This window comes from Abrus precatorius, unplaced genomic scaffold (assembly GCF_003935025.1).
Source record: "Abrus precatorius isolate BTA unplaced genomic scaffold, Abrus_2018 Scaffold6, whole genome shotgun sequence".
Classification (NCBI taxonomy): domain Eukaryota; kingdom Viridiplantae; phylum Streptophyta; class Magnoliopsida; order Fabales; family Fabaceae; genus Abrus; species Abrus precatorius.
Window position 1 is genome coordinate 16,889,773 of NW_020874406.1, and position 17,563 is coordinate 16,907,335.

The 17,563-nt window shown below is 33.2% G+C and overlaps 3 protein-coding genes across 5 annotated transcripts; 1 reads left to right on the forward strand and 2 right to left on the reverse strand.

Moving 5' to 3' along the window:
• Positions 1-7,289: 7,289 nt before the first annotated feature.
• On the reverse strand, positions 7,290-8,694 carry LOC113869616 (E3 ubiquitin ligase rnf-5-like). 2 transcript variants are annotated; one of them, XM_027506040.1, is made up of 2 exons: positions 8,563-8,694; positions 7,290-8,257 (listed from the first exon to the last, which is right to left on the reverse strand). In XM_027506040.1, exon 2 carries the CDS (start codon positions 8,197-8,199, stop codon positions 7,507-7,509), a length of 693 nt encoding a protein of 230 aa, XP_027361841.1. In that variant the 5' UTR covers positions 8,200-8,257; positions 8,563-8,694; the 3' UTR covers positions 7,290-7,506. The 2 variants fall into 2 exon arrangements, with proteins under 2 accessions (XP_027361841.1, XP_027361843.1); XM_027506042.1 differs by having other exon boundaries at positions 7,432-8,242; positions 8,563-8,689.
• A 2,385-nt stretch (positions 8,695-11,079) lies between these two features.
• On the forward strand, positions 11,080-12,354 carry LOC113869846 (elongation of fatty acids protein 3-like). Its single transcript, XM_027506342.1, has one exon. It carries the CDS (start codon positions 11,184-11,186, stop codon positions 12,138-12,140), a length of 957 nt encoding a protein of 318 aa, XP_027362143.1. The 5' UTR covers positions 11,080-11,183; the 3' UTR covers positions 12,141-12,354.
• Positions 12,355-14,453: 2,099 nt separating this feature from the next.
• On the reverse strand, positions 14,454-16,796 carry LOC113869414 (calcium uniporter protein 2, mitochondrial-like). 2 transcript variants are annotated; one of them, XM_027505728.1, is made up of 3 exons: positions 16,201-16,796; positions 15,871-15,929; positions 14,454-15,252 (listed from the first exon to the last, which is right to left on the reverse strand). In XM_027505728.1, the coding sequence occupies exons 1-3, from the start codon at positions 16,732-16,734 to the stop codon at positions 15,249-15,251; spliced, it is 597 nt and encodes a 198-aa protein (XP_027361529.1). In that variant the 5' UTR covers positions 16,735-16,796; the 3' UTR covers positions 14,454-15,248. The 2 variants fall into 2 exon arrangements, with proteins under 2 accessions (XP_027361529.1, XP_027361528.1); XM_027505727.1 differs by lacking the exon at positions 15,871-15,929 and having other exon boundaries at positions 14,504-15,252; positions 16,201-16,785.
• Positions 16,797-17,563: the final 767 nt, after the last annotated feature.

The window sequence follows — 17,563 nt, forward strand, 5'->3', positions numbered from 1 at the left end:
CTCGGCTAAGGTTGAATTAAATATTTCCTACCAAATACCAAACTTGGCCAAGGTTGAATCAATATTCTCTCTCGGGTCTTCACTCAGCTAAGGTTGAATTAATATCTCTCGGATATCTTGCTCAAATAAGATTTAATTACTTTTTTCGGATAACCTATCTTGGTTAGTATCTATATTCCCAAGTACCTCGCTTGGTTAAAAGTTTGATTATTTTCTCCTATCAACCCCTCTCGGTTAAGGTAAAATTTACATTTACGAGTACCCATTTTGTTTGAATGTTCACTGACACATACCTCACTCAACTATTATCTAATAACGAATAATTGTTGTCGTGTAACGTATTTGGTTCGAGTCGTTAAAAAAATTACAAATATCATGGATACTAATCATCTTTAACTTATTCACTTTAAACATTATTTTAAAAGTTATCATTAATACACAAGTAAACTTGTCTATTTCATCCTTGGATGCAAGGCGCCTAACACCCCCCTTCGACCCCATCCTTGGATGCAAGGCGCCTAACTCCCCCCTTCGGCCCTATCCTTGGATGCATGGCGCCTAACACCCCCCTTCACCCCTCCAGCCTCATCCTCGGATGCAAGGCGCCTAACACCCCTTCGGCCTCATCCTTGGATGTAAGGCACCTAACTCTCCCCCCCTTTCGGCCCCATCCTTGGATGCAAAGTGCCTAACACTCCTTCAGCCTCATCCTTGGATGCATGGCGCCTAACACCCCCTTTGACCTTATCCTTGGATGCAAGACGCCTAAATCCCCCCTTCGGCCTCATCCTTGGATGCATGGCACCTAACACCCCCTTCGACGTCATTCACGAATGCAAGGCGCCTAACACCCCTTCAGTCTCATTCGTAGATCCAAGGCGCCTAACACCCCCCCCCTTCGACCTCATCCTTGGATGCAAAGTGCCTAACACCCCTTCGGCCTCATCGTTGGATGAAAGGCGCCCAACACCCCCCCCCCTTCGGCCTCATCCTTGGATGCATGACGCCTATCACCCCTTCGGCCTCATCCTTGGATGAATGACGCCTAACACCCCCCCTCGGCCTGCTTACTTCTTCATTACAACTAAATACCTCCTTCGTCAAAGTGTCATGGGTAAATACATTATTAAGCCCTCGCCTCGTACCTCTTCGGGCTTGGGGGCTAGTGTACTGGATAGGGCACTATTCGGTCTTATCTCTAAAAAAAGGTAATCGAGTACCCCTTCGATCTAATATAGCCGAATACCCTTTGTCAAATTAGAAGGTAATTAATTCAATTAAGAGTAATAATCAAAATATTATCTACTTTAATTAAAGGGCCAAAACCAAGGCTAACTCAGCAAGCCCATTAACCCATAACAATGCCTATAAAAGGAAGATAGGAAATACAGGTAAAGGGTAAATTTTTCAATATAAAATAGCATTTATTGCTCAGAACCGAATCCTGACTTCAACATTGGAATGTCTTTTGCAGGTACCCTTCCCACGTCAAATAACGTCAACAAGATACGGAAGGACGTCACCTTATCCAAGTAGAGACTTGAAGACTAGTGTTTCCTTAGCCGGAACACTTTTTTTAATTGAAATAGTAATCTTAAATATTGTAAACGAAAAACTTGATGTTTTTAGCTTGTTGATAGAGGACACAGCCAAGCATATCCACAATCCGATAGAATAAGTATGAAAAGTACAATTTATTAACAAAGACAGACAATGGAAGTTTTCCTCCTAGTTAATAATGATATTCAAGCAAATATAACGATAATTATAGATAACATAAAAGCAGTTCTATAGAATAATATCATACGAAATTTTTAATGTCACTTTTTTTTATAAAATTATAAACTCTTAAAAAAATTTAAATTTTCTCTTTTATGTATCTTTCTTGATTTTGTACATTTTTTTATATTTTCTATTTCTGTTTTATAGAGTTATTTTTAAAAATATGTTTTTAATTACTAATTATTAATAATGAAATAAATTATTCTTTCTAGTTATTTTAACTTGCATATTATTTTGGGTGTTTTGAAATACTTTTTATTCCACAAAATCATTAATCACAAATTATTAAATTTTTACAGCACTACATGCTTGTGAATACTCATTAAGAAAAAAAATTATTATCATATAAAAAAAATTAAAAGTCATTCAATGGTTAATTTTTAAAAGTAACTAAAAAAACATTGGACTTTTTGGATCACATTTACAATACAAACCTCAACCAAATGTATCATTGCGTAGCATGTGGAGCTCATATGTTGTTTCACCAATTCCTTTGCCTTTAATTAATGCAATCATTAATGACAAAAATTTTAATACGAAGTGACAATGATTTATTAAAAATTTATTATTGATATAAAATTTATAATTATGTTTTTCTTTAAAATACCACTTTCACTTTAGTAAAGTAAAATTGGTTGTTGGCATTTTTATCTATTCCATCCTTCGAATGATAAAAAATAATTGATATAATATTTAATATAATATATAATTTTCTATTGCTTATCGTAATATATATATATATATATATATATATATATATATCAAAAAATTTATTTCAATATTTGAAAACACAAAAAAAGATATCCTACTTGAATTATACAGAAAATATGTTTTCCTTTGTAATCAATAGATGCAACTTTGTAAGGACTGCAGCATGTGCTACACATGGGAAAGCCTTTCCCAATTATTAGGTAGGCTTTGGATTTGAAGATTATATATTCGCATCATAACTTTTTTTTTTCCTAATTATTATTATTATATTTTATATGTACTCAAGGTTTTAGTACATTTTATCGTCAATATTTTCTTAGTCCATCTGAGAATTTTAAATTGAAGAAGGCCAACCTCTTCTTGACTGTTAGACATTTAATTATAAACATCTTAGGCACAACCGAAAAGTGCTGTCGTCTCCTTCAAAACGAACAGAAAATTTTGATTTTATCTTCTGGTAAGTCTGGCAATCATACTTATTATTTTATTTTGGTTTTAAAGGATTCATTTATATTTGTTTATCAGAATGTTTTCTCGCAACGAATGAATCTTGATCATAAGCTAGCAATACCGACTCTATGACAAAATGCCTTATGAACGAATTTAAACTGAGTTAAATATACAAGAACAACATATAGCTCTATATAATGCATATATGTAGTTATTTGATATATTAACAAGAATATTAAAAAATCATGCACGTGCTTTATATACATTTCACCGACACAAATGGCTGGCTTGGGATCGGGTTTGGTGGGTCTACTTGTATCAAATACCTTTTATGGTTGACGTTTTTCCAAAACCAAAGTGTAAATGATTAAAACTACTTTCAAGTTATATATATCTTGTCCGAATTTTATATTTTTAAACTTATTTTGTATTTTTTTTTTTTTTTTCTCTTTCTTTCTCCCTTTACACCAAAGAAAAAGGATACTAACGGATGTTTTTGTATGTCGGAGCACAATATGCATAATCGAGCGAACGAAGCCAAAGATTTTGGAGAGAGTATTGTATTTGCATTTTATTTTTTTTCTCTTACTATTTATGATATGATAAATAGTTGCTTTTAATTTACAGAGTAAGCGGAGCCGTAATCTTGGACTTGATACCTTGTGGCTGTGTCGTGTAATGATTAATGCATTACAATACATTATGGAGTGCGTTTTGTCCTTTTCCAAAGGACTATACTTATTTTATTTATTAAGGTGGCACTTAGTAAGGATCAAAAAATTGCTCTTAGAATGATATGCTCTCTATTCCTCAACTGTCTTTGACTTAATGCAAATGCATGTCGGGACTTGAGGTGCACTTGGACCAGCTCTATGGAGATGACCTAGTGCAGTGGTGATAACAGCAAAGAAGGGGTAGTGTATCTGCCAAAGTGCTTGGATGCTAAGCTAGTCGGTATCGATAGAAGAAGGGTTAGAAAATTAAAACAACTTTATGTGTACATAGAAATTTAATTTCCTCTTTGTATAGCACCATAGTTACCTCATATAGGAGATCTTGTTGCCTAGATTTTCAAATTGAGTTATATGTACAAATTCTGTGATTTAGGTAACGTGGTGTCTAGGATTGGATCCCATGTCCAATTCAAAGATTTAGAGATCAGACTTTTATATCCGAACCCTGTAAGCCAGGTTCCTATATTTGGAGCTAAATTCAAGTTTCAAATTCAGGTTCAAAATAATACATAAATTGATTAGATTGATCAGATGCCGAATTGTGTCTATAATAATGGATACATAGGGATTTTCCTCTGTGTAGCACCTTAGTTACCTCAAATAGGAAATTGTATATCCTAGGTTGACGAAATAAGCTGTATATACCAATCTCTTCCTATTTATTATTGACCAAAAAAAAAATGTTGTATATACTTTCTTCTTTTATAAGATGGGCAGTTTTATCATCGTTGAACAATGATAATATTTTTTTTTATGCATTTTTATTCATATTATTGAATTTTAGTTAAATTTAAACGCACTTGTTGAATACAAAAAACAAAAAATCTCATTCGCTAACTTGAATTACAAACTGATGAAAATTGTAAAATTTATTCTATTGTAATCCCAACGTATATATTAGGGTACTGCCGTCTCGCCACTGAATTCACACGGCAAAGGACGGGAATAATTTATTTCAAGGAGTACAGTGATATGCACCCTTAAAGACTTTTCGGGAAGACCAGTGTAATTTCTTTGAGGCATGAGGACTAAATTGAGTCCACTTCTAATAAACAATTGTTGACTTCTTGTTCATCAACCTTTAAAATGATTCTTACCAGAACCTTGATATGTAGTTAAAGTTTGTAATGCATTATTTAATACATTCTTTTAAATATATTTTACAAAATCAGATGGAATTTATAGGAGTTACACAATTATGGCAATCTTTCTCTTTATTTAATAATTCTTTAACATAATTTCGTGACTTTTAGTAAATTTTAAATAATAATAATAAAAGAAGATTAAAAAAAGTGTGATATTGCCATTTATTTTCTTGTTTGTTTCTGCCAATGTGGGCCTGATCAATCTGCATGTTTGAACTATAATTTGAACTTTGAATCGGGTCAAGGACTACTCTTTTCCTGTCAAAGAATTTTCCCCAAGAACAACTGTTCTATATAAAAAAAAATTTGTCGAGTACAATATAACATATTTGTAAAAAAATATATAGAAATATCAATTGTTGAGTACAATATAAGATATCTACGTCTCTCCTTGAAAGACTCAAATTAAGACAATTTTCATATAATATCACTTTCTCACTTTCACATGCACGCATATCAATCTTGAAACATTTTATACATTTTTTTCATAATTATTTGTGTAACTGATTCATGGACCAAATGAGTTAAAATATACTTAAGTTCAACTCATTTCTTTGATTACTAAATATTCAATTCAAAGTCATTCATTTATTTCATGAACAAATATCATCGAGCTAATGAATCAAGTCAAATTAATCTTAATTTAGTTTTATTCATTAACATTATATACGAATAATTAACAAATATTACGCTTGTGAATTAGCCTTTTAGACTCTCACACACATTAATAGGTACTTGTATTACTATAAACTATTAAGATTTGAAAAGATGAAATAAACATATATGCTAACAATGTTTAAATCATCATTTTCATTTTTTAAATTCTTAACCTTGAAGGAATGAACATTAACTTATTAGTTCACAGAGAACAAGAGAGTATCCCTGAAAAACTCATTCATAAATACTCATTTCAGTGTTAAAAGCTTTATTTATATTAACTCGATAGTACTCAACATGATACAGTGTTATATTATAACCTCTGATTGCTAAAGTAAATTATTTAAATGAGGAAATTACTTATTTTCTCTCTAGTGATAAGTAATTCATTCCCCCCATATATTTCCCCAATAGGTAACAGTAACAAGATTAATTAATGTCATAATATTTTGTTATAAATCATAATTATAAATAAATTATTATCCTTTAAATGCTTCTTAATTTCACCGATAATATTCTAGCTTCCCGTAATAATGAGATGAAAATTCAATTGTTAAGATTTGCTTATAATACCATCTACATAGTGCATAGACCCACCTATAGTTTGACCTCTAAGTTAGGATTAAAAGAAAACCGTCTGGTTACACGACAGTACGTCAGTGACCTTTAAACTGACTTGCTTTTTATTGGCTTATAATTATATTTAATAAACGTTTAAATATTTTTTTGTGAAATCAGCACTATTCATCCTATTTTATCACTAGGCTTCTAGGAGCAAAGGCTTTAACAAATGTACCAGTAAAAAGGATTCTAAAAAAGGGAATGAGAACGGACCGGCTTGTAAGTTGTAATCACTGTTGCAATTGCATTTTGCAATCAAGCTCTCTCACCTGTTTTGGTTCCCCATAATGAGAGACACTGTAAGGGAAAGATGCGAGAACACTTTAATGCATGAGTGTTAACTAACCCACTTAAGTTAGCCGAAAAACGATTGGGACAGATCTTGGTTTTCTTAGCTGTTTGGTCCTCTCACTCACTTTAAAGCCTTCAGATATACCATATGCATGCTTGTTCAAAGGGACCAACAAAACCCTCTCTTGTGACTCATGAGACCTTGCTAGCTAGAATCTTATGCTACTACTCTTTTTCTGACCGGAACTTGAAATGGAATTCTATTGGGGAGCTCTGGGGATCCATCAAATTGGAGACTATAAGCAAAATTAAAAGCTCCACTTTCCCTTTGGAATCCTCAGTGAGATAGAGACAGAGTAAGCAAATATTATGTAATTTTTAATCATTTTTTTATGATGAAAATCAGATATTTCCCTTTCTATTGGACCGTCATGTTAAAAAATCAGAAAACATACGTAGAGGATTTCGGGAGATTACCTAAGATCCATAACAGATTATCTCCGTATAAGAGCGAAAAAGTGATAGAGCATTGACTCAACTATTTAATATTGATATTCAAATGGAATTAGTTTACGAGCATAGCTACATGGTTATGTCACACAATTGATTTTTAGTGTCTCCAAAGAAAATTCAAATTATACCATGGCAAAAATAAGTAAATTTAGTAGCATTCCTCTATCTAGTCTTTTTAACATCCTACAACTTCCTACTATTCTAAAACCATGCCCTCCGTTTGCCGTTAAGAAGGGAGTCAAATAAAATTGACAAGTTTCATACCAAAACTTGTGCTGCCAAACAGCACAATGTACTAGTGCAGCAACCAACTTCTCATTAAGAATCAGTTATTTTCTTAGACTGAGCTGACAGCAAAGGATATTAAGACCAAATATTGGATGACGTGACATAGAGGAGATATTATTAAAAGACAGTAATGTAAGTGATAAAGAGCCAAACAGGCAGCATTCAAGTTCACTGCAGGTGCCTATAATACAGTTGATAAAAGAGCAAAACAGACAGTATTCTAAAAGCATACAATTCCCTCTTGAAGTCAGCTAAAATATTTACAAAAACGACAACTCCTTAATGAAGCAATTTAAGCTCAATGCAAAAAGACATTACCACACAAAAATAACAGTGAGGAGGACGAGAAATCCAATCAACAAAAGCAAATTCTTCAAAACATTGTCCTCCTGCCGCTGCACTTGACCAGTTGCCTGTGAAAAACCCCGCGAGTTCCCTCCATGGAAGGCATTAAACCCAAAGGGATAACCAGACGTTGTCCCATAAACAGTGGCATCCTGAAAGCCATGGAACTGAATGTTGAGCAGGGACGGGATAAAACCACCAAAGGCAGTGGAAAGTGTGAAGTTTCCAAATCTGGCAGTTGCCATGGGAATGAAACCTCCCATGAGGCCAAACCCATAATTCCCAAATGGGTTGGTCTCAGGAGGTGGCGGGGGCGGTGCCGTTTGTGGCCTCTGCCCCGATGGACGGTGAGGGATCTCCATTCCAGGATATGATTTGGTCCTGGGATCAGTCTGATTTTTGCCCCTTCCATAAAGGGGCACCAATTTCTCCTCCTGCACAAGGGCCTTGCAAACAGGGCACTCTTTAGAATGGGAGTGATGATGGAGCCACCTATAAAGGCATGGCCAACAGAACAAATGACCACACAGAGTGATCACTGGGTCTTGTGCCAAATCAAAGCATATGTTGCATTCAAAATCACCAGCATCGTTTGAACTGTTCCCCGAGCAAGATGGGCTCGGAGGAGATGCTGTCGTTGATTCCCCAAAACCACTCACCATTTCCCAAACTCCTCAGATCTTCAGATGCACCAAACAAAATCAACTACAATGCCAAACCCTACAATGTCACCAAGGGGGGGAATATAATAAAACATCATGGATAATATCGCATCATCGTCACTGACTAAGTCACATGAAATTATAAATCATCGAATTACAAGATCCATATCAATTCAATCAAACAAACGACGGATAAATCTAGCGATTCAGAATGGCAATCAACGGAACGAGAAAACAAAAGGAAAAAAGAAAAGGATTAAATAAATCAATAAAAAAAATATGCAGATCTCGCTTCAGAATATCAACGCAGAAAATTATAAACACGAATTGATATCGAAATAACAGTTGAAGAGAGAAACTTACGATTGGGTGGAGAAAAAGACAAATGGTTAGAGAAGGCAGAAGAATTTTGTTTGCAAAAGTTAAGTCCTGCGATGCAAAGCCCTAAAATTAGTTATCACCGAGAACCTTGTGGAAGTTTCCAGGTTCGTCTACGTCTTTTCCTTCTCTTTCAACATGCTATTTATTTAATCATCACTTATTTAGATAACTTTTAGGCTTAATTATTTTTTCTATATTTTAATCTATGTACAAATTTTGGTCCTCTTATTCTTCATTGTTCCTATTTAATTTATCTATTTTTAAAATATTTAAATTATCTTTTTACATTAAAATTTTATTTAATAATTAATACAAATATAAGTAAGGTATTATATTTTATTTTTATATAAATAAATAAATAATATTTAGATAAACACTATAAAATAAATACATAAAATATAATAAAATTCTTAATTTTTATTTGATTTTTATGTTTTATTATTTTTGTTATCGTATTATATCTATCAAACTGGCCTCAGTAACGTCAAGAATCCGTGAATAGGCCACTTTCCTTTGAAGTCCAACCAATGGATAGACACTAAACGTGGTGTGGATCTAGGCATCCAGGCCAGATTAGCGTTGGAATAATTAAATTATGTCAATAATTAGTTGAGCCTCTCCACCAAAATAAACAACTAAAATTGCTCTAAATAATTCATTCTTATTAAACAATTAAAATTAAAATTCACTTAAAAACAATTGAATATCCGTTTATTTGCTTTTCTTTATAAATAAATTTTTAACTAAAAAATATTATAAATCGTAAGATAATTGAATAATTTTTTTTTAGTAAAAAACCAATATAAACTTGAAAATAAGTTATATAGTTCTATTTAACATACTTTAAGAAAGAAGCCTGTAACTTATTAAGTATGATTATTCAATTCTTAAGTATTTTATATATTTATAACAAATAAAACAACACAACTTAATTAAAATATGTTAAATTTAATTAATAAGATAGTTTTATTTTATACGTACTGAAAATTAATTAAAAAATAAAAGATAAAATGCTTAAGTCAAAATAAAACGGAGGCAATGGTAGACTAAATTGATGCAACAAACTAGATCTATAAATATACTCAATCTACTGTATAAAACCAAAACATGTGAGGAAATGCCCCTAACTACATCTTGAGAGAATATGAAATAAAAAAACAAGGTAAATATTTCAGCAAGGGTACAAAATTTAAACACATGTTACAAAAGTGTTTGAAATTATCCGTTCTATATCTGAAATTTTAAATCATTAAATTAATCATAAAATATATTATTTTACACATGTATAAATTAATAAATTATTCGACTACATCATACAAATATTTTTAAATTTAAATGATTTTATCTGCATTTAAATAAAATAATAAATATTTTATTATATTACATGTTTATAAATTGAATATATAAATCATTAAAACTGAAAAAATTTAAAAATAAGTTATTCAAATAAAGATATATCGTTTTTATTGATATGGTCTATCAAAATTTTAAATTTAAAAAACAAATTCAAATTATGAATAATTACGTTTACAAAATATCAAATTTTAAAAATTACATAAAAATATGTTTCACTTAATATATATCATAATATTTAAAATTTAAATAAATTTAAAATTAAATCTCAGTAAAATTATTTTAAATGAACGCAAAATTTTAAATAAATTTCAAATGTTTTAATTTTTAGAAATACCACAAATAAATAGCAAAAGCGCTTTATATTTGGAAGACCATGCATGCAACGTGCGTTTTGTTATAATTTCAGTTCATGTTTATCTTTTTTTTTTCCAGAATATGGGGTGCATTATCATCATCCTCAATTTTATTTTTATTTTTATTTTTATTTTTGTCTTATATACTACTTTTTTTTTTTTTTGTTCTATTTAACGTAATTGTGACTTTGACAGATAACTTGAATGCTACAGGCTCCTAAAACACATTCACATTTTTCCATACATCAACACTGATTAATTCGTTATAAAAATTAACGGGTACAGGTACACTCAAAGCGTGTATGTTTTAAAATATATAAAAATTGAAATTATAAAAGTAATTGTAATCAACAACTAATTGAATATTTAAAATATAAACATATTATATAAAAGTTATAAATAAAATTTAAAAATTAATTAAGTCACTGTAAGGAAAATTATTAAATAATATGTTTGAAATTCTTGGCATGAATTGGGATAACGATTTGAAAGAAGAAGTAAACTCTACCAAAACTTGAAAAGAAGCTTCACTTGATTCCTCCCCTGAATAATAAAAAAGTTGTTGAGATTTAAATTAAACAATACAGTAGTTCACAGCTTATGCCGTTAATAATACATAAAAGGCCACAAATTAAGGAGTAGTTAGCCTTTATTTAATTTTGGCGTGGCTAACGGCTAAACGCTGTCCAAGTGAATCACATTTTGCCACGTAATAACGATGCCTACGCTGGTTACTACGTACGCCACAAATTTTATTAATACCTCTCTCTCCTCTTCCTTCTCTCTCTCTCCATTGAGTCTTCAACGATCACCGACCCAAAACAAAAACAAAAAAAAATAAAGAGAGAGAGAAAACGGAACAAGGTAATGTAAAAGAGAAGAAAAATCTCTAGCATGTCTACGTCACCGTCCAGCACCATGGGTAAGATCTTGACGGTGATGCAGACCCTTAACTTCTACCTTTCGGAGCACCCAGCAATTGTAGGGTTCCGATGGAGCCCCGCTTTAAGCTGGGGCTCTACTTGGTCTTTCCTCTTCACATCAATCGCCGTGTACGTCGTTCTCTCTGTTATTCTCCACCTTTTACTCGCCTTGCTTCTTCGTCGTGGCCAAACCGTTCCGCTTGGACCATTACCCGCGCTTCATAGCCTCTCCATGGCCCTTATCTCCGTCACCATATTCACCGGGATATTGATCTCCTCCACCGCGGAAATCAAAGAGACACGCTGGTTCTGGCGTCGCTCTAAAACGCCGTTTCAATGGCTCCTATGTTTCCCTCTCGGGACTCGTCCCTCTGGTCGCGTCTTTTTCTGGTCGTACGTTTTCTACTTGTCGCATTTCCTTCACATGGTGAGAACCGTGTTTGTAATCATACGATATCGTAAGCTAGTTTTCTTTGAGCTCTTTTACCATTCCATATACACATGCACGTCCTTCTTGTGGTTGGAGTTCTCGCAATCGTTTCAAGTGCTCGCGATTTTGTTCACCACTTTGGTGTACTCCGTCATGTACGGTTACAGGTTCTGGAACGCAATCGCGGCGCGTGGCGCGTGCTTCCGTTTCGAGCTTAATTGCCTAATTGTGCTCTTGGGATGTAACTTGGTGTGTCATTTTGGGGTCCCTTTGTTGCATTTTTCCAAAGGTGGGTGTAACGGGATTGGCGCTTGGGTCTTCAATTCTGTGCTCAACGGTGCTGTTTTGTTTCTGTTTATCAATTTTTATGTGAGAGTGTATTTCGGGAAAAGAAGAAACCTTGCGGGTGTGGGTGATCGGGGTAAGAACATTGATGGTTCATTTTCTGTCTTAGGCACTGGAAAGGAAGCAAATAGTAAAAAATTGAAGTCCAATTAAAGCACAACTTGGTAGGGTGAGTGCTGCGATTTTGACATGGTGTGCATTTTTCACCCTTTTTTGTAATTAAAAGGCATGCAGGTCTATACGTAGCAAGTTCGAAATTTTGTTGGGAACTGGATTTTGACGTGTGTTGTAAGTTTTTCTTTTTTACAAGTACTGTAAGTGATGTAATCATCTTTCATCTCTTTCACAAATTAAAGCCTTTCTCAATTATGATTAGCACTCTGCCCCATTCCATGATACTTAATTAGAATTGTGTTCTGTCGGTATTAGATTGGAGATGCTGTTTATTAGAGGTGGTGTTTTCGGTTGTTGCTGGCATGAATTTTTCACTATTTCTCGTGAATTTTTTTTTAATTTAAATTTGAAATTTGTATGAGTGAATAAACCTTTTATGGGAAGTATCACTTAGAGGTCAGAATTGGTTGCAATTAATCTGTTGTCCTTCAAACGAAGCTTTATCGCATACAGTGACTAAATAAGTTAGTCCAACCAAAGTAGCCTGAATATGCATGACAAAATCTAAGGTTTAGTTTTTAATTTTTGTTACCTTAAATCGACTTGGCAATTATAAGTTAAAAACTCTAAAAAATTGACCTTTATCAAGCTTAAATATTTTTTAAGTGAGCATGTTAAAGTCCATTGACTACACTAGGTCAGCCTATATAGGCTTAAATTAAATTTAAGTAGTTCTAGCATCGATTTGTGACTATTGTTGACCCAAGCAAATTTGCACACAGTACGATTCGTGATTTAAGCAAATTTGCACTTAATAAAGTTCCAATGCAAGGCTTTCTCTTTTGAGCAATAATCAAATAAATGGTATCATATATTTTTTAAAATGTCTTCTATACTACTCTTTATCTTATTATAGTAAACAAATACATAATTCATGATAATTATATATCATTATAAATTTTTTTATTTTAAAAAATATTTATAATATTTAAACCAATGAATGTATTCTACAAATCTTACAATAAATAAATATATAAAAAGAACTTAACAATTCATGCATTTAAAAGATAGATATTTGATTATATTCAAAAAGAGAAAACATTGATAGTTATTTTTTATAAATAGAATCGAAAGTAGTATTACTTATCTATTATAATAACATGTTTGCTAAATAATGCAATATTGCATATAATAAGAAATCAATAAATAGTACTTAAAAAAAAAACTTATCACTTAATAATATCAATGCATTAGACTGTGTTGAATTTTATAATTTTCAACAAAAAAAATATTTTTGATAGATTCTCATTGTATGCAATATTTTATAGGTTAAAAAATTATTATATTAATCATCTTACTTATTTATTATCATCTATGAAACAGACATTAATTATTAACATATGTATATATAAACAATAACAATGCATTAATTTTATAATGTAAGAATGAAATGTAAATTAAATAAAATTACTAAAATGTCAAAGAAAAAATAAAGGTTGTATTCTATTAACTCAAAAGGTATGTTTGGATAATAACTTAATTAAGTGCTTATTTAATACATTTTTTTTTGTATAAAGAGTTTAATTTATTAATTAATTATGAAAATTATCAATTTAAGCTAAAAAATCATTCTAATAAATTATATGAAAAAATATATCATTAAAATTAACTAAAAATATCAAAGTGCATAGTAGATTTGTCATGATATTTGCTGAATTTCATGCTTCGTTTTAACCGGGAAAGGGCGAAAACATAAAAGGAAAATATATGAAAAGTTGTTTCAAGATTGATGGAGGAATCATCTATAATTGCATCTTCTTTACAACCATGTCATGCTAAGGAAATTAATTATGAGGTAAAAGTTTTGCATAATGAAACTAAGGGTTCGAAGGCATGTTAACTAGTATCATAAGAAGATTTAAAAGAAAGTAATAAATAATATTTTTTTAAAATTTATGTTAAAATACATTAAAAATATATGAAAATTGATAGATTTCTTTCGAGAAAACATCTTTACTTTAAATTATTGTTCGTAATAACAATAACATCTTTGGAAATAGAACTATAATACAATTTTCAATATACTTCCTTTAATTTTTTAACATTTTAGTAGTTATTATTTTTCAATGTCATTACATAAAATGAATAAATAATTTATTTTATAAAGTTATCCTTATTAATTAATGTGTGTCTGATATAAAATAATAACAATCCTTGACCTAATCATTTGGTGCAAAAAAGAAAAGAAAATCGTCATATTATGAAAGCTTAGAAAAAACATAAATGATAAATCGTTGATTAGAGCAGAAACTGAGCAAGTCATGTAACGTCGTCCTGCCAAGTGTTTTTCTGGTGGAACCCCGGATCAGAGGCGAAACGCTGATTTCAGAAAATGTAATTGTAATGTAATAATGAGAAACATTTAATTATGGAAAATTGGGGAAAAAAACTCTGCATCAAATCTACAGAAAGCCGCATCTAATTCTAACACACCGCAAGTACAAATACTAGTATTTTCTTAACGACATGTTCCTATATAGCTTTCGTTGGCGGGGTTTTAACCCCAAATTCGCTATTCAGTTGGCAGCAATGTGCTGCAAATAAAAATGAATGTTGCTAAGGGGATTCCTTCCATGTGTTTATTTTCATTTCAGGTAAATCACCTTCCAATTTCATATCAATGATGTTTGGAAGAATTGTCAAATGGAAGAGCAAAGGATGAATCAAACTTTGGAGGCATGGTTGGAGAGCAAGCATCTCTGAGTTGGTTATACCTTTCAATGTCAAAATTGTGAAGCTTCATAAGGCGCTTCTGCTTGGAGGTGAAACGGGCTTGGTAGAACCCTTCAAAGGAAGGTTCCTTTGAGGTCCTGAGGAAGAATGTGTAGCCAGCCATAAAATACATAGAGGTCAAGTAGAAGCATATGGGTTCCATTACATCCCATGTTAGCTCCCAAAATGTTAGCCTCATGAACCCCACTGTTTGCACCACAAGGAAACCCAACCCGCCCCATAGCTCACGCCTAACCAAGGAATCAGCTTTCTTGTCAATGCCCATTTTCTTTTTCTCCATTTCTTCTAATTCAATTCTTGCTGATTCGTGCACCTTGGCTCCTGGTACGGGGAACAGACCCTGGATGACCTTTGCTACCTGTATCACAAATTTTAGAGTTTGGGTAAAACAATTCAATTGCCTTCAACCACATTTGGTTTTTCCTCTAGGAATCACACAAGCTTACTAAAAGAACCAGAGGAGAACAAAAAATTACTGAAACCTATGAACCAATGAAGCCTAACAACCACTTATACCATGGTATAAAGTTTAAACCTTTCAAATAAAAAAAAGGGGGCTGAGTTTTAGAACCTCCAACTTTCACGTTCAAGGGAAATTTTTCTAGTGGCTTTCTAAAGAAAAGAGAAGGCACTCCATTAAAAATCAATTAGCAAGGACAAGCACGCCACTACCTTTCCCTAAGGCATGCAAAGACACTTTAAAAATGATTTGCCAAGAGACAATTGGTAGTGACAGGAATAGAAATTCAGAGTAAGAGCCAGGGCACTTTCTAGAAGATCCCAAATGAACCAGACTCCCAATAATTTCTTTCTCTCTTTGGAAGAACAGAAAAGAAAAGAAAAACTAAATTTCACATTAGTGAAGCCCAGAATGATAATTTTTTTAAGGGTCAGACAGGAATGTTAAAATTGAATGAATCATTGATGGATGAAAGCTGAAGGGCTTTTGCAGTCCTTTAAAGCCCTAATTTACCACCTCAAACGTGGAATCCTTTCCACTTTTAACATCTTGCGAAACAACAAAGTTTCAATTTCCTGTCGAAAAAACACAAGAAATAATCATAAAAAAGATTATCAGTTTTCGGTCGTCTCCAGATAAATGGGAAATGAGAAGAATCATGTGATGAAAAAAAAAAACCTATATTTGATCTCCACCATGACCCCTCTGTAACAACCCACAAATTGAAACACATCCCCACAAAAAACACACCATAAAAATTAAAAATAAAACATCGTGGGATCAGATTGCATCAAACAGGAAAAAAAAAGGAGAGAGAGAGAGAGAGAGAGAGAAACCGGAATTAACCTGTTCAGGCCTTAGAAACACAACATCTCCTAAAACAATCACAGCCGCAGAATTATCCAACAACTTGGCAATCCTCAAGGCTTGATCCTGATCCGAACAATTTTCAGCGCAAATCCGAATAAACTCCGAAAACGTTATGCAGCTTTTACCGGTCTCCCTCAGTTTCGATTTCACCAACTCCACTTGTGCCACCTTCAGCAATTTCCTCGCATCCTCGACCGTCACGCCCTCCTTCATCTCCGGCGGCGGCGTCAACCCCTCCAACCGGATCCGATTCCGGGTCAAGTCCATCGCCCTCAGCTGGTCAACGAGGTTTGCGGCGCGCTGGGGCGACCGGAGCTCGGGTCGCTTATGAAGCAAACTGCGTAAGAGGCCATTGTCTCCGGGATCAGGAGCAATGTTATCAGGTTCCGTGACCGTGGGATAAACCCTTCCAATAACGGATGACGAAGAAATGCGACAATTTGTGAGTGTTTGCGATGAAATTTTGGAGATGTTAAGGAGCCGTTGAGCAAGGGTTTTCTGGAACACCATGGTCACAGAATAGAGAGAGAGAAACCAAAAACAAAAGGGGTTTGTTTTGTTTTACTTGAAGAAAATGATGGGTCAGGGAGCTTCGTTATATAGGTGCCCCATATAAAAGGAACACAGATAAGGTGACCCGCGATATTTTCAACAAACCACGATATTATGAGAACTCGTCAAGGCGCTATAAATAAATTTAAAAAGAAGAAAGGAATGCTCACGAGCAGAAGAATCCCGAGAGAGAAGAGGGGTGACCGGACACGTGTTCGGTTGAGGAGTGAAGAGTAGGTAAGTTGTGGATTTGTAACCGTAGGATTGAAGAGGATGCTGACGAGGTTGTGACCGGGACAGGTTAGACCCAAGGTAACAATGACAGGGCAAGGCATATCCTGATTTGATTAGCACATTTCAAATTTAGATTTTATAAATTATCTAATATTTATTTTAGAAGGCTTCAATTGGTAAAACTTGGGATATTGCCATGTAAAGGAGTGAATAGAGAGAAACGACAGGGCGAGAAAGTAGGAGTGGCGGCCACCATTTGCTGCGTCCACGCGAACGTGTCGCCACATATCCCAGACGGAGACTAGGTTTCGTTGCTTCCACACCCCGGATTCTGTTTTTTCCACGCAATTCTCCACTCATGTTCTAAAGAGATATACATAATTCAAAACTCAGTTATTTGTTTTGCTTCAAACACATCTGGGAATCAAAATTCTAACCAACGTATGTTTGTTTTATTATTTAATACTATTAAAAAAACATTGTACACGTTTTCCTCAATAAAACATGAAGCAAATTACGTTAACAAACAACTGTTGAATGTTATTCACAGTTA

Bases quoted from the DNA above. Each gene is read 5' to 3' on its own strand.
- LOC113869616 (XM_027506040.1), bottom strand. From the start codon at position 8,199: ATGGTGAGTGGTTTTGGGGAATCAACGACAGCATCTCCTCCGAGCCCA.
- LOC113869414 (XM_027505727.1), bottom strand. From the start codon at position 16,734: ATGGTGTTCCAGAAAACCCTTGCTCAACGGCTCCTTAACATCTCCAAA. The intron at 15,253-16,200 runs GTTAATTCCGGT...TTTGTGATACAG, and splicing joins TGTTTCTAAGGCCTGAACAG to GTAGCAAAGGTCATCCAGGG.
- LOC113869846 (XM_027506342.1), top strand. From the start codon at position 11,184: ATGTCTACGTCACCGTCCAGCACCATGGGTAAGATCTTGACGGTGATG.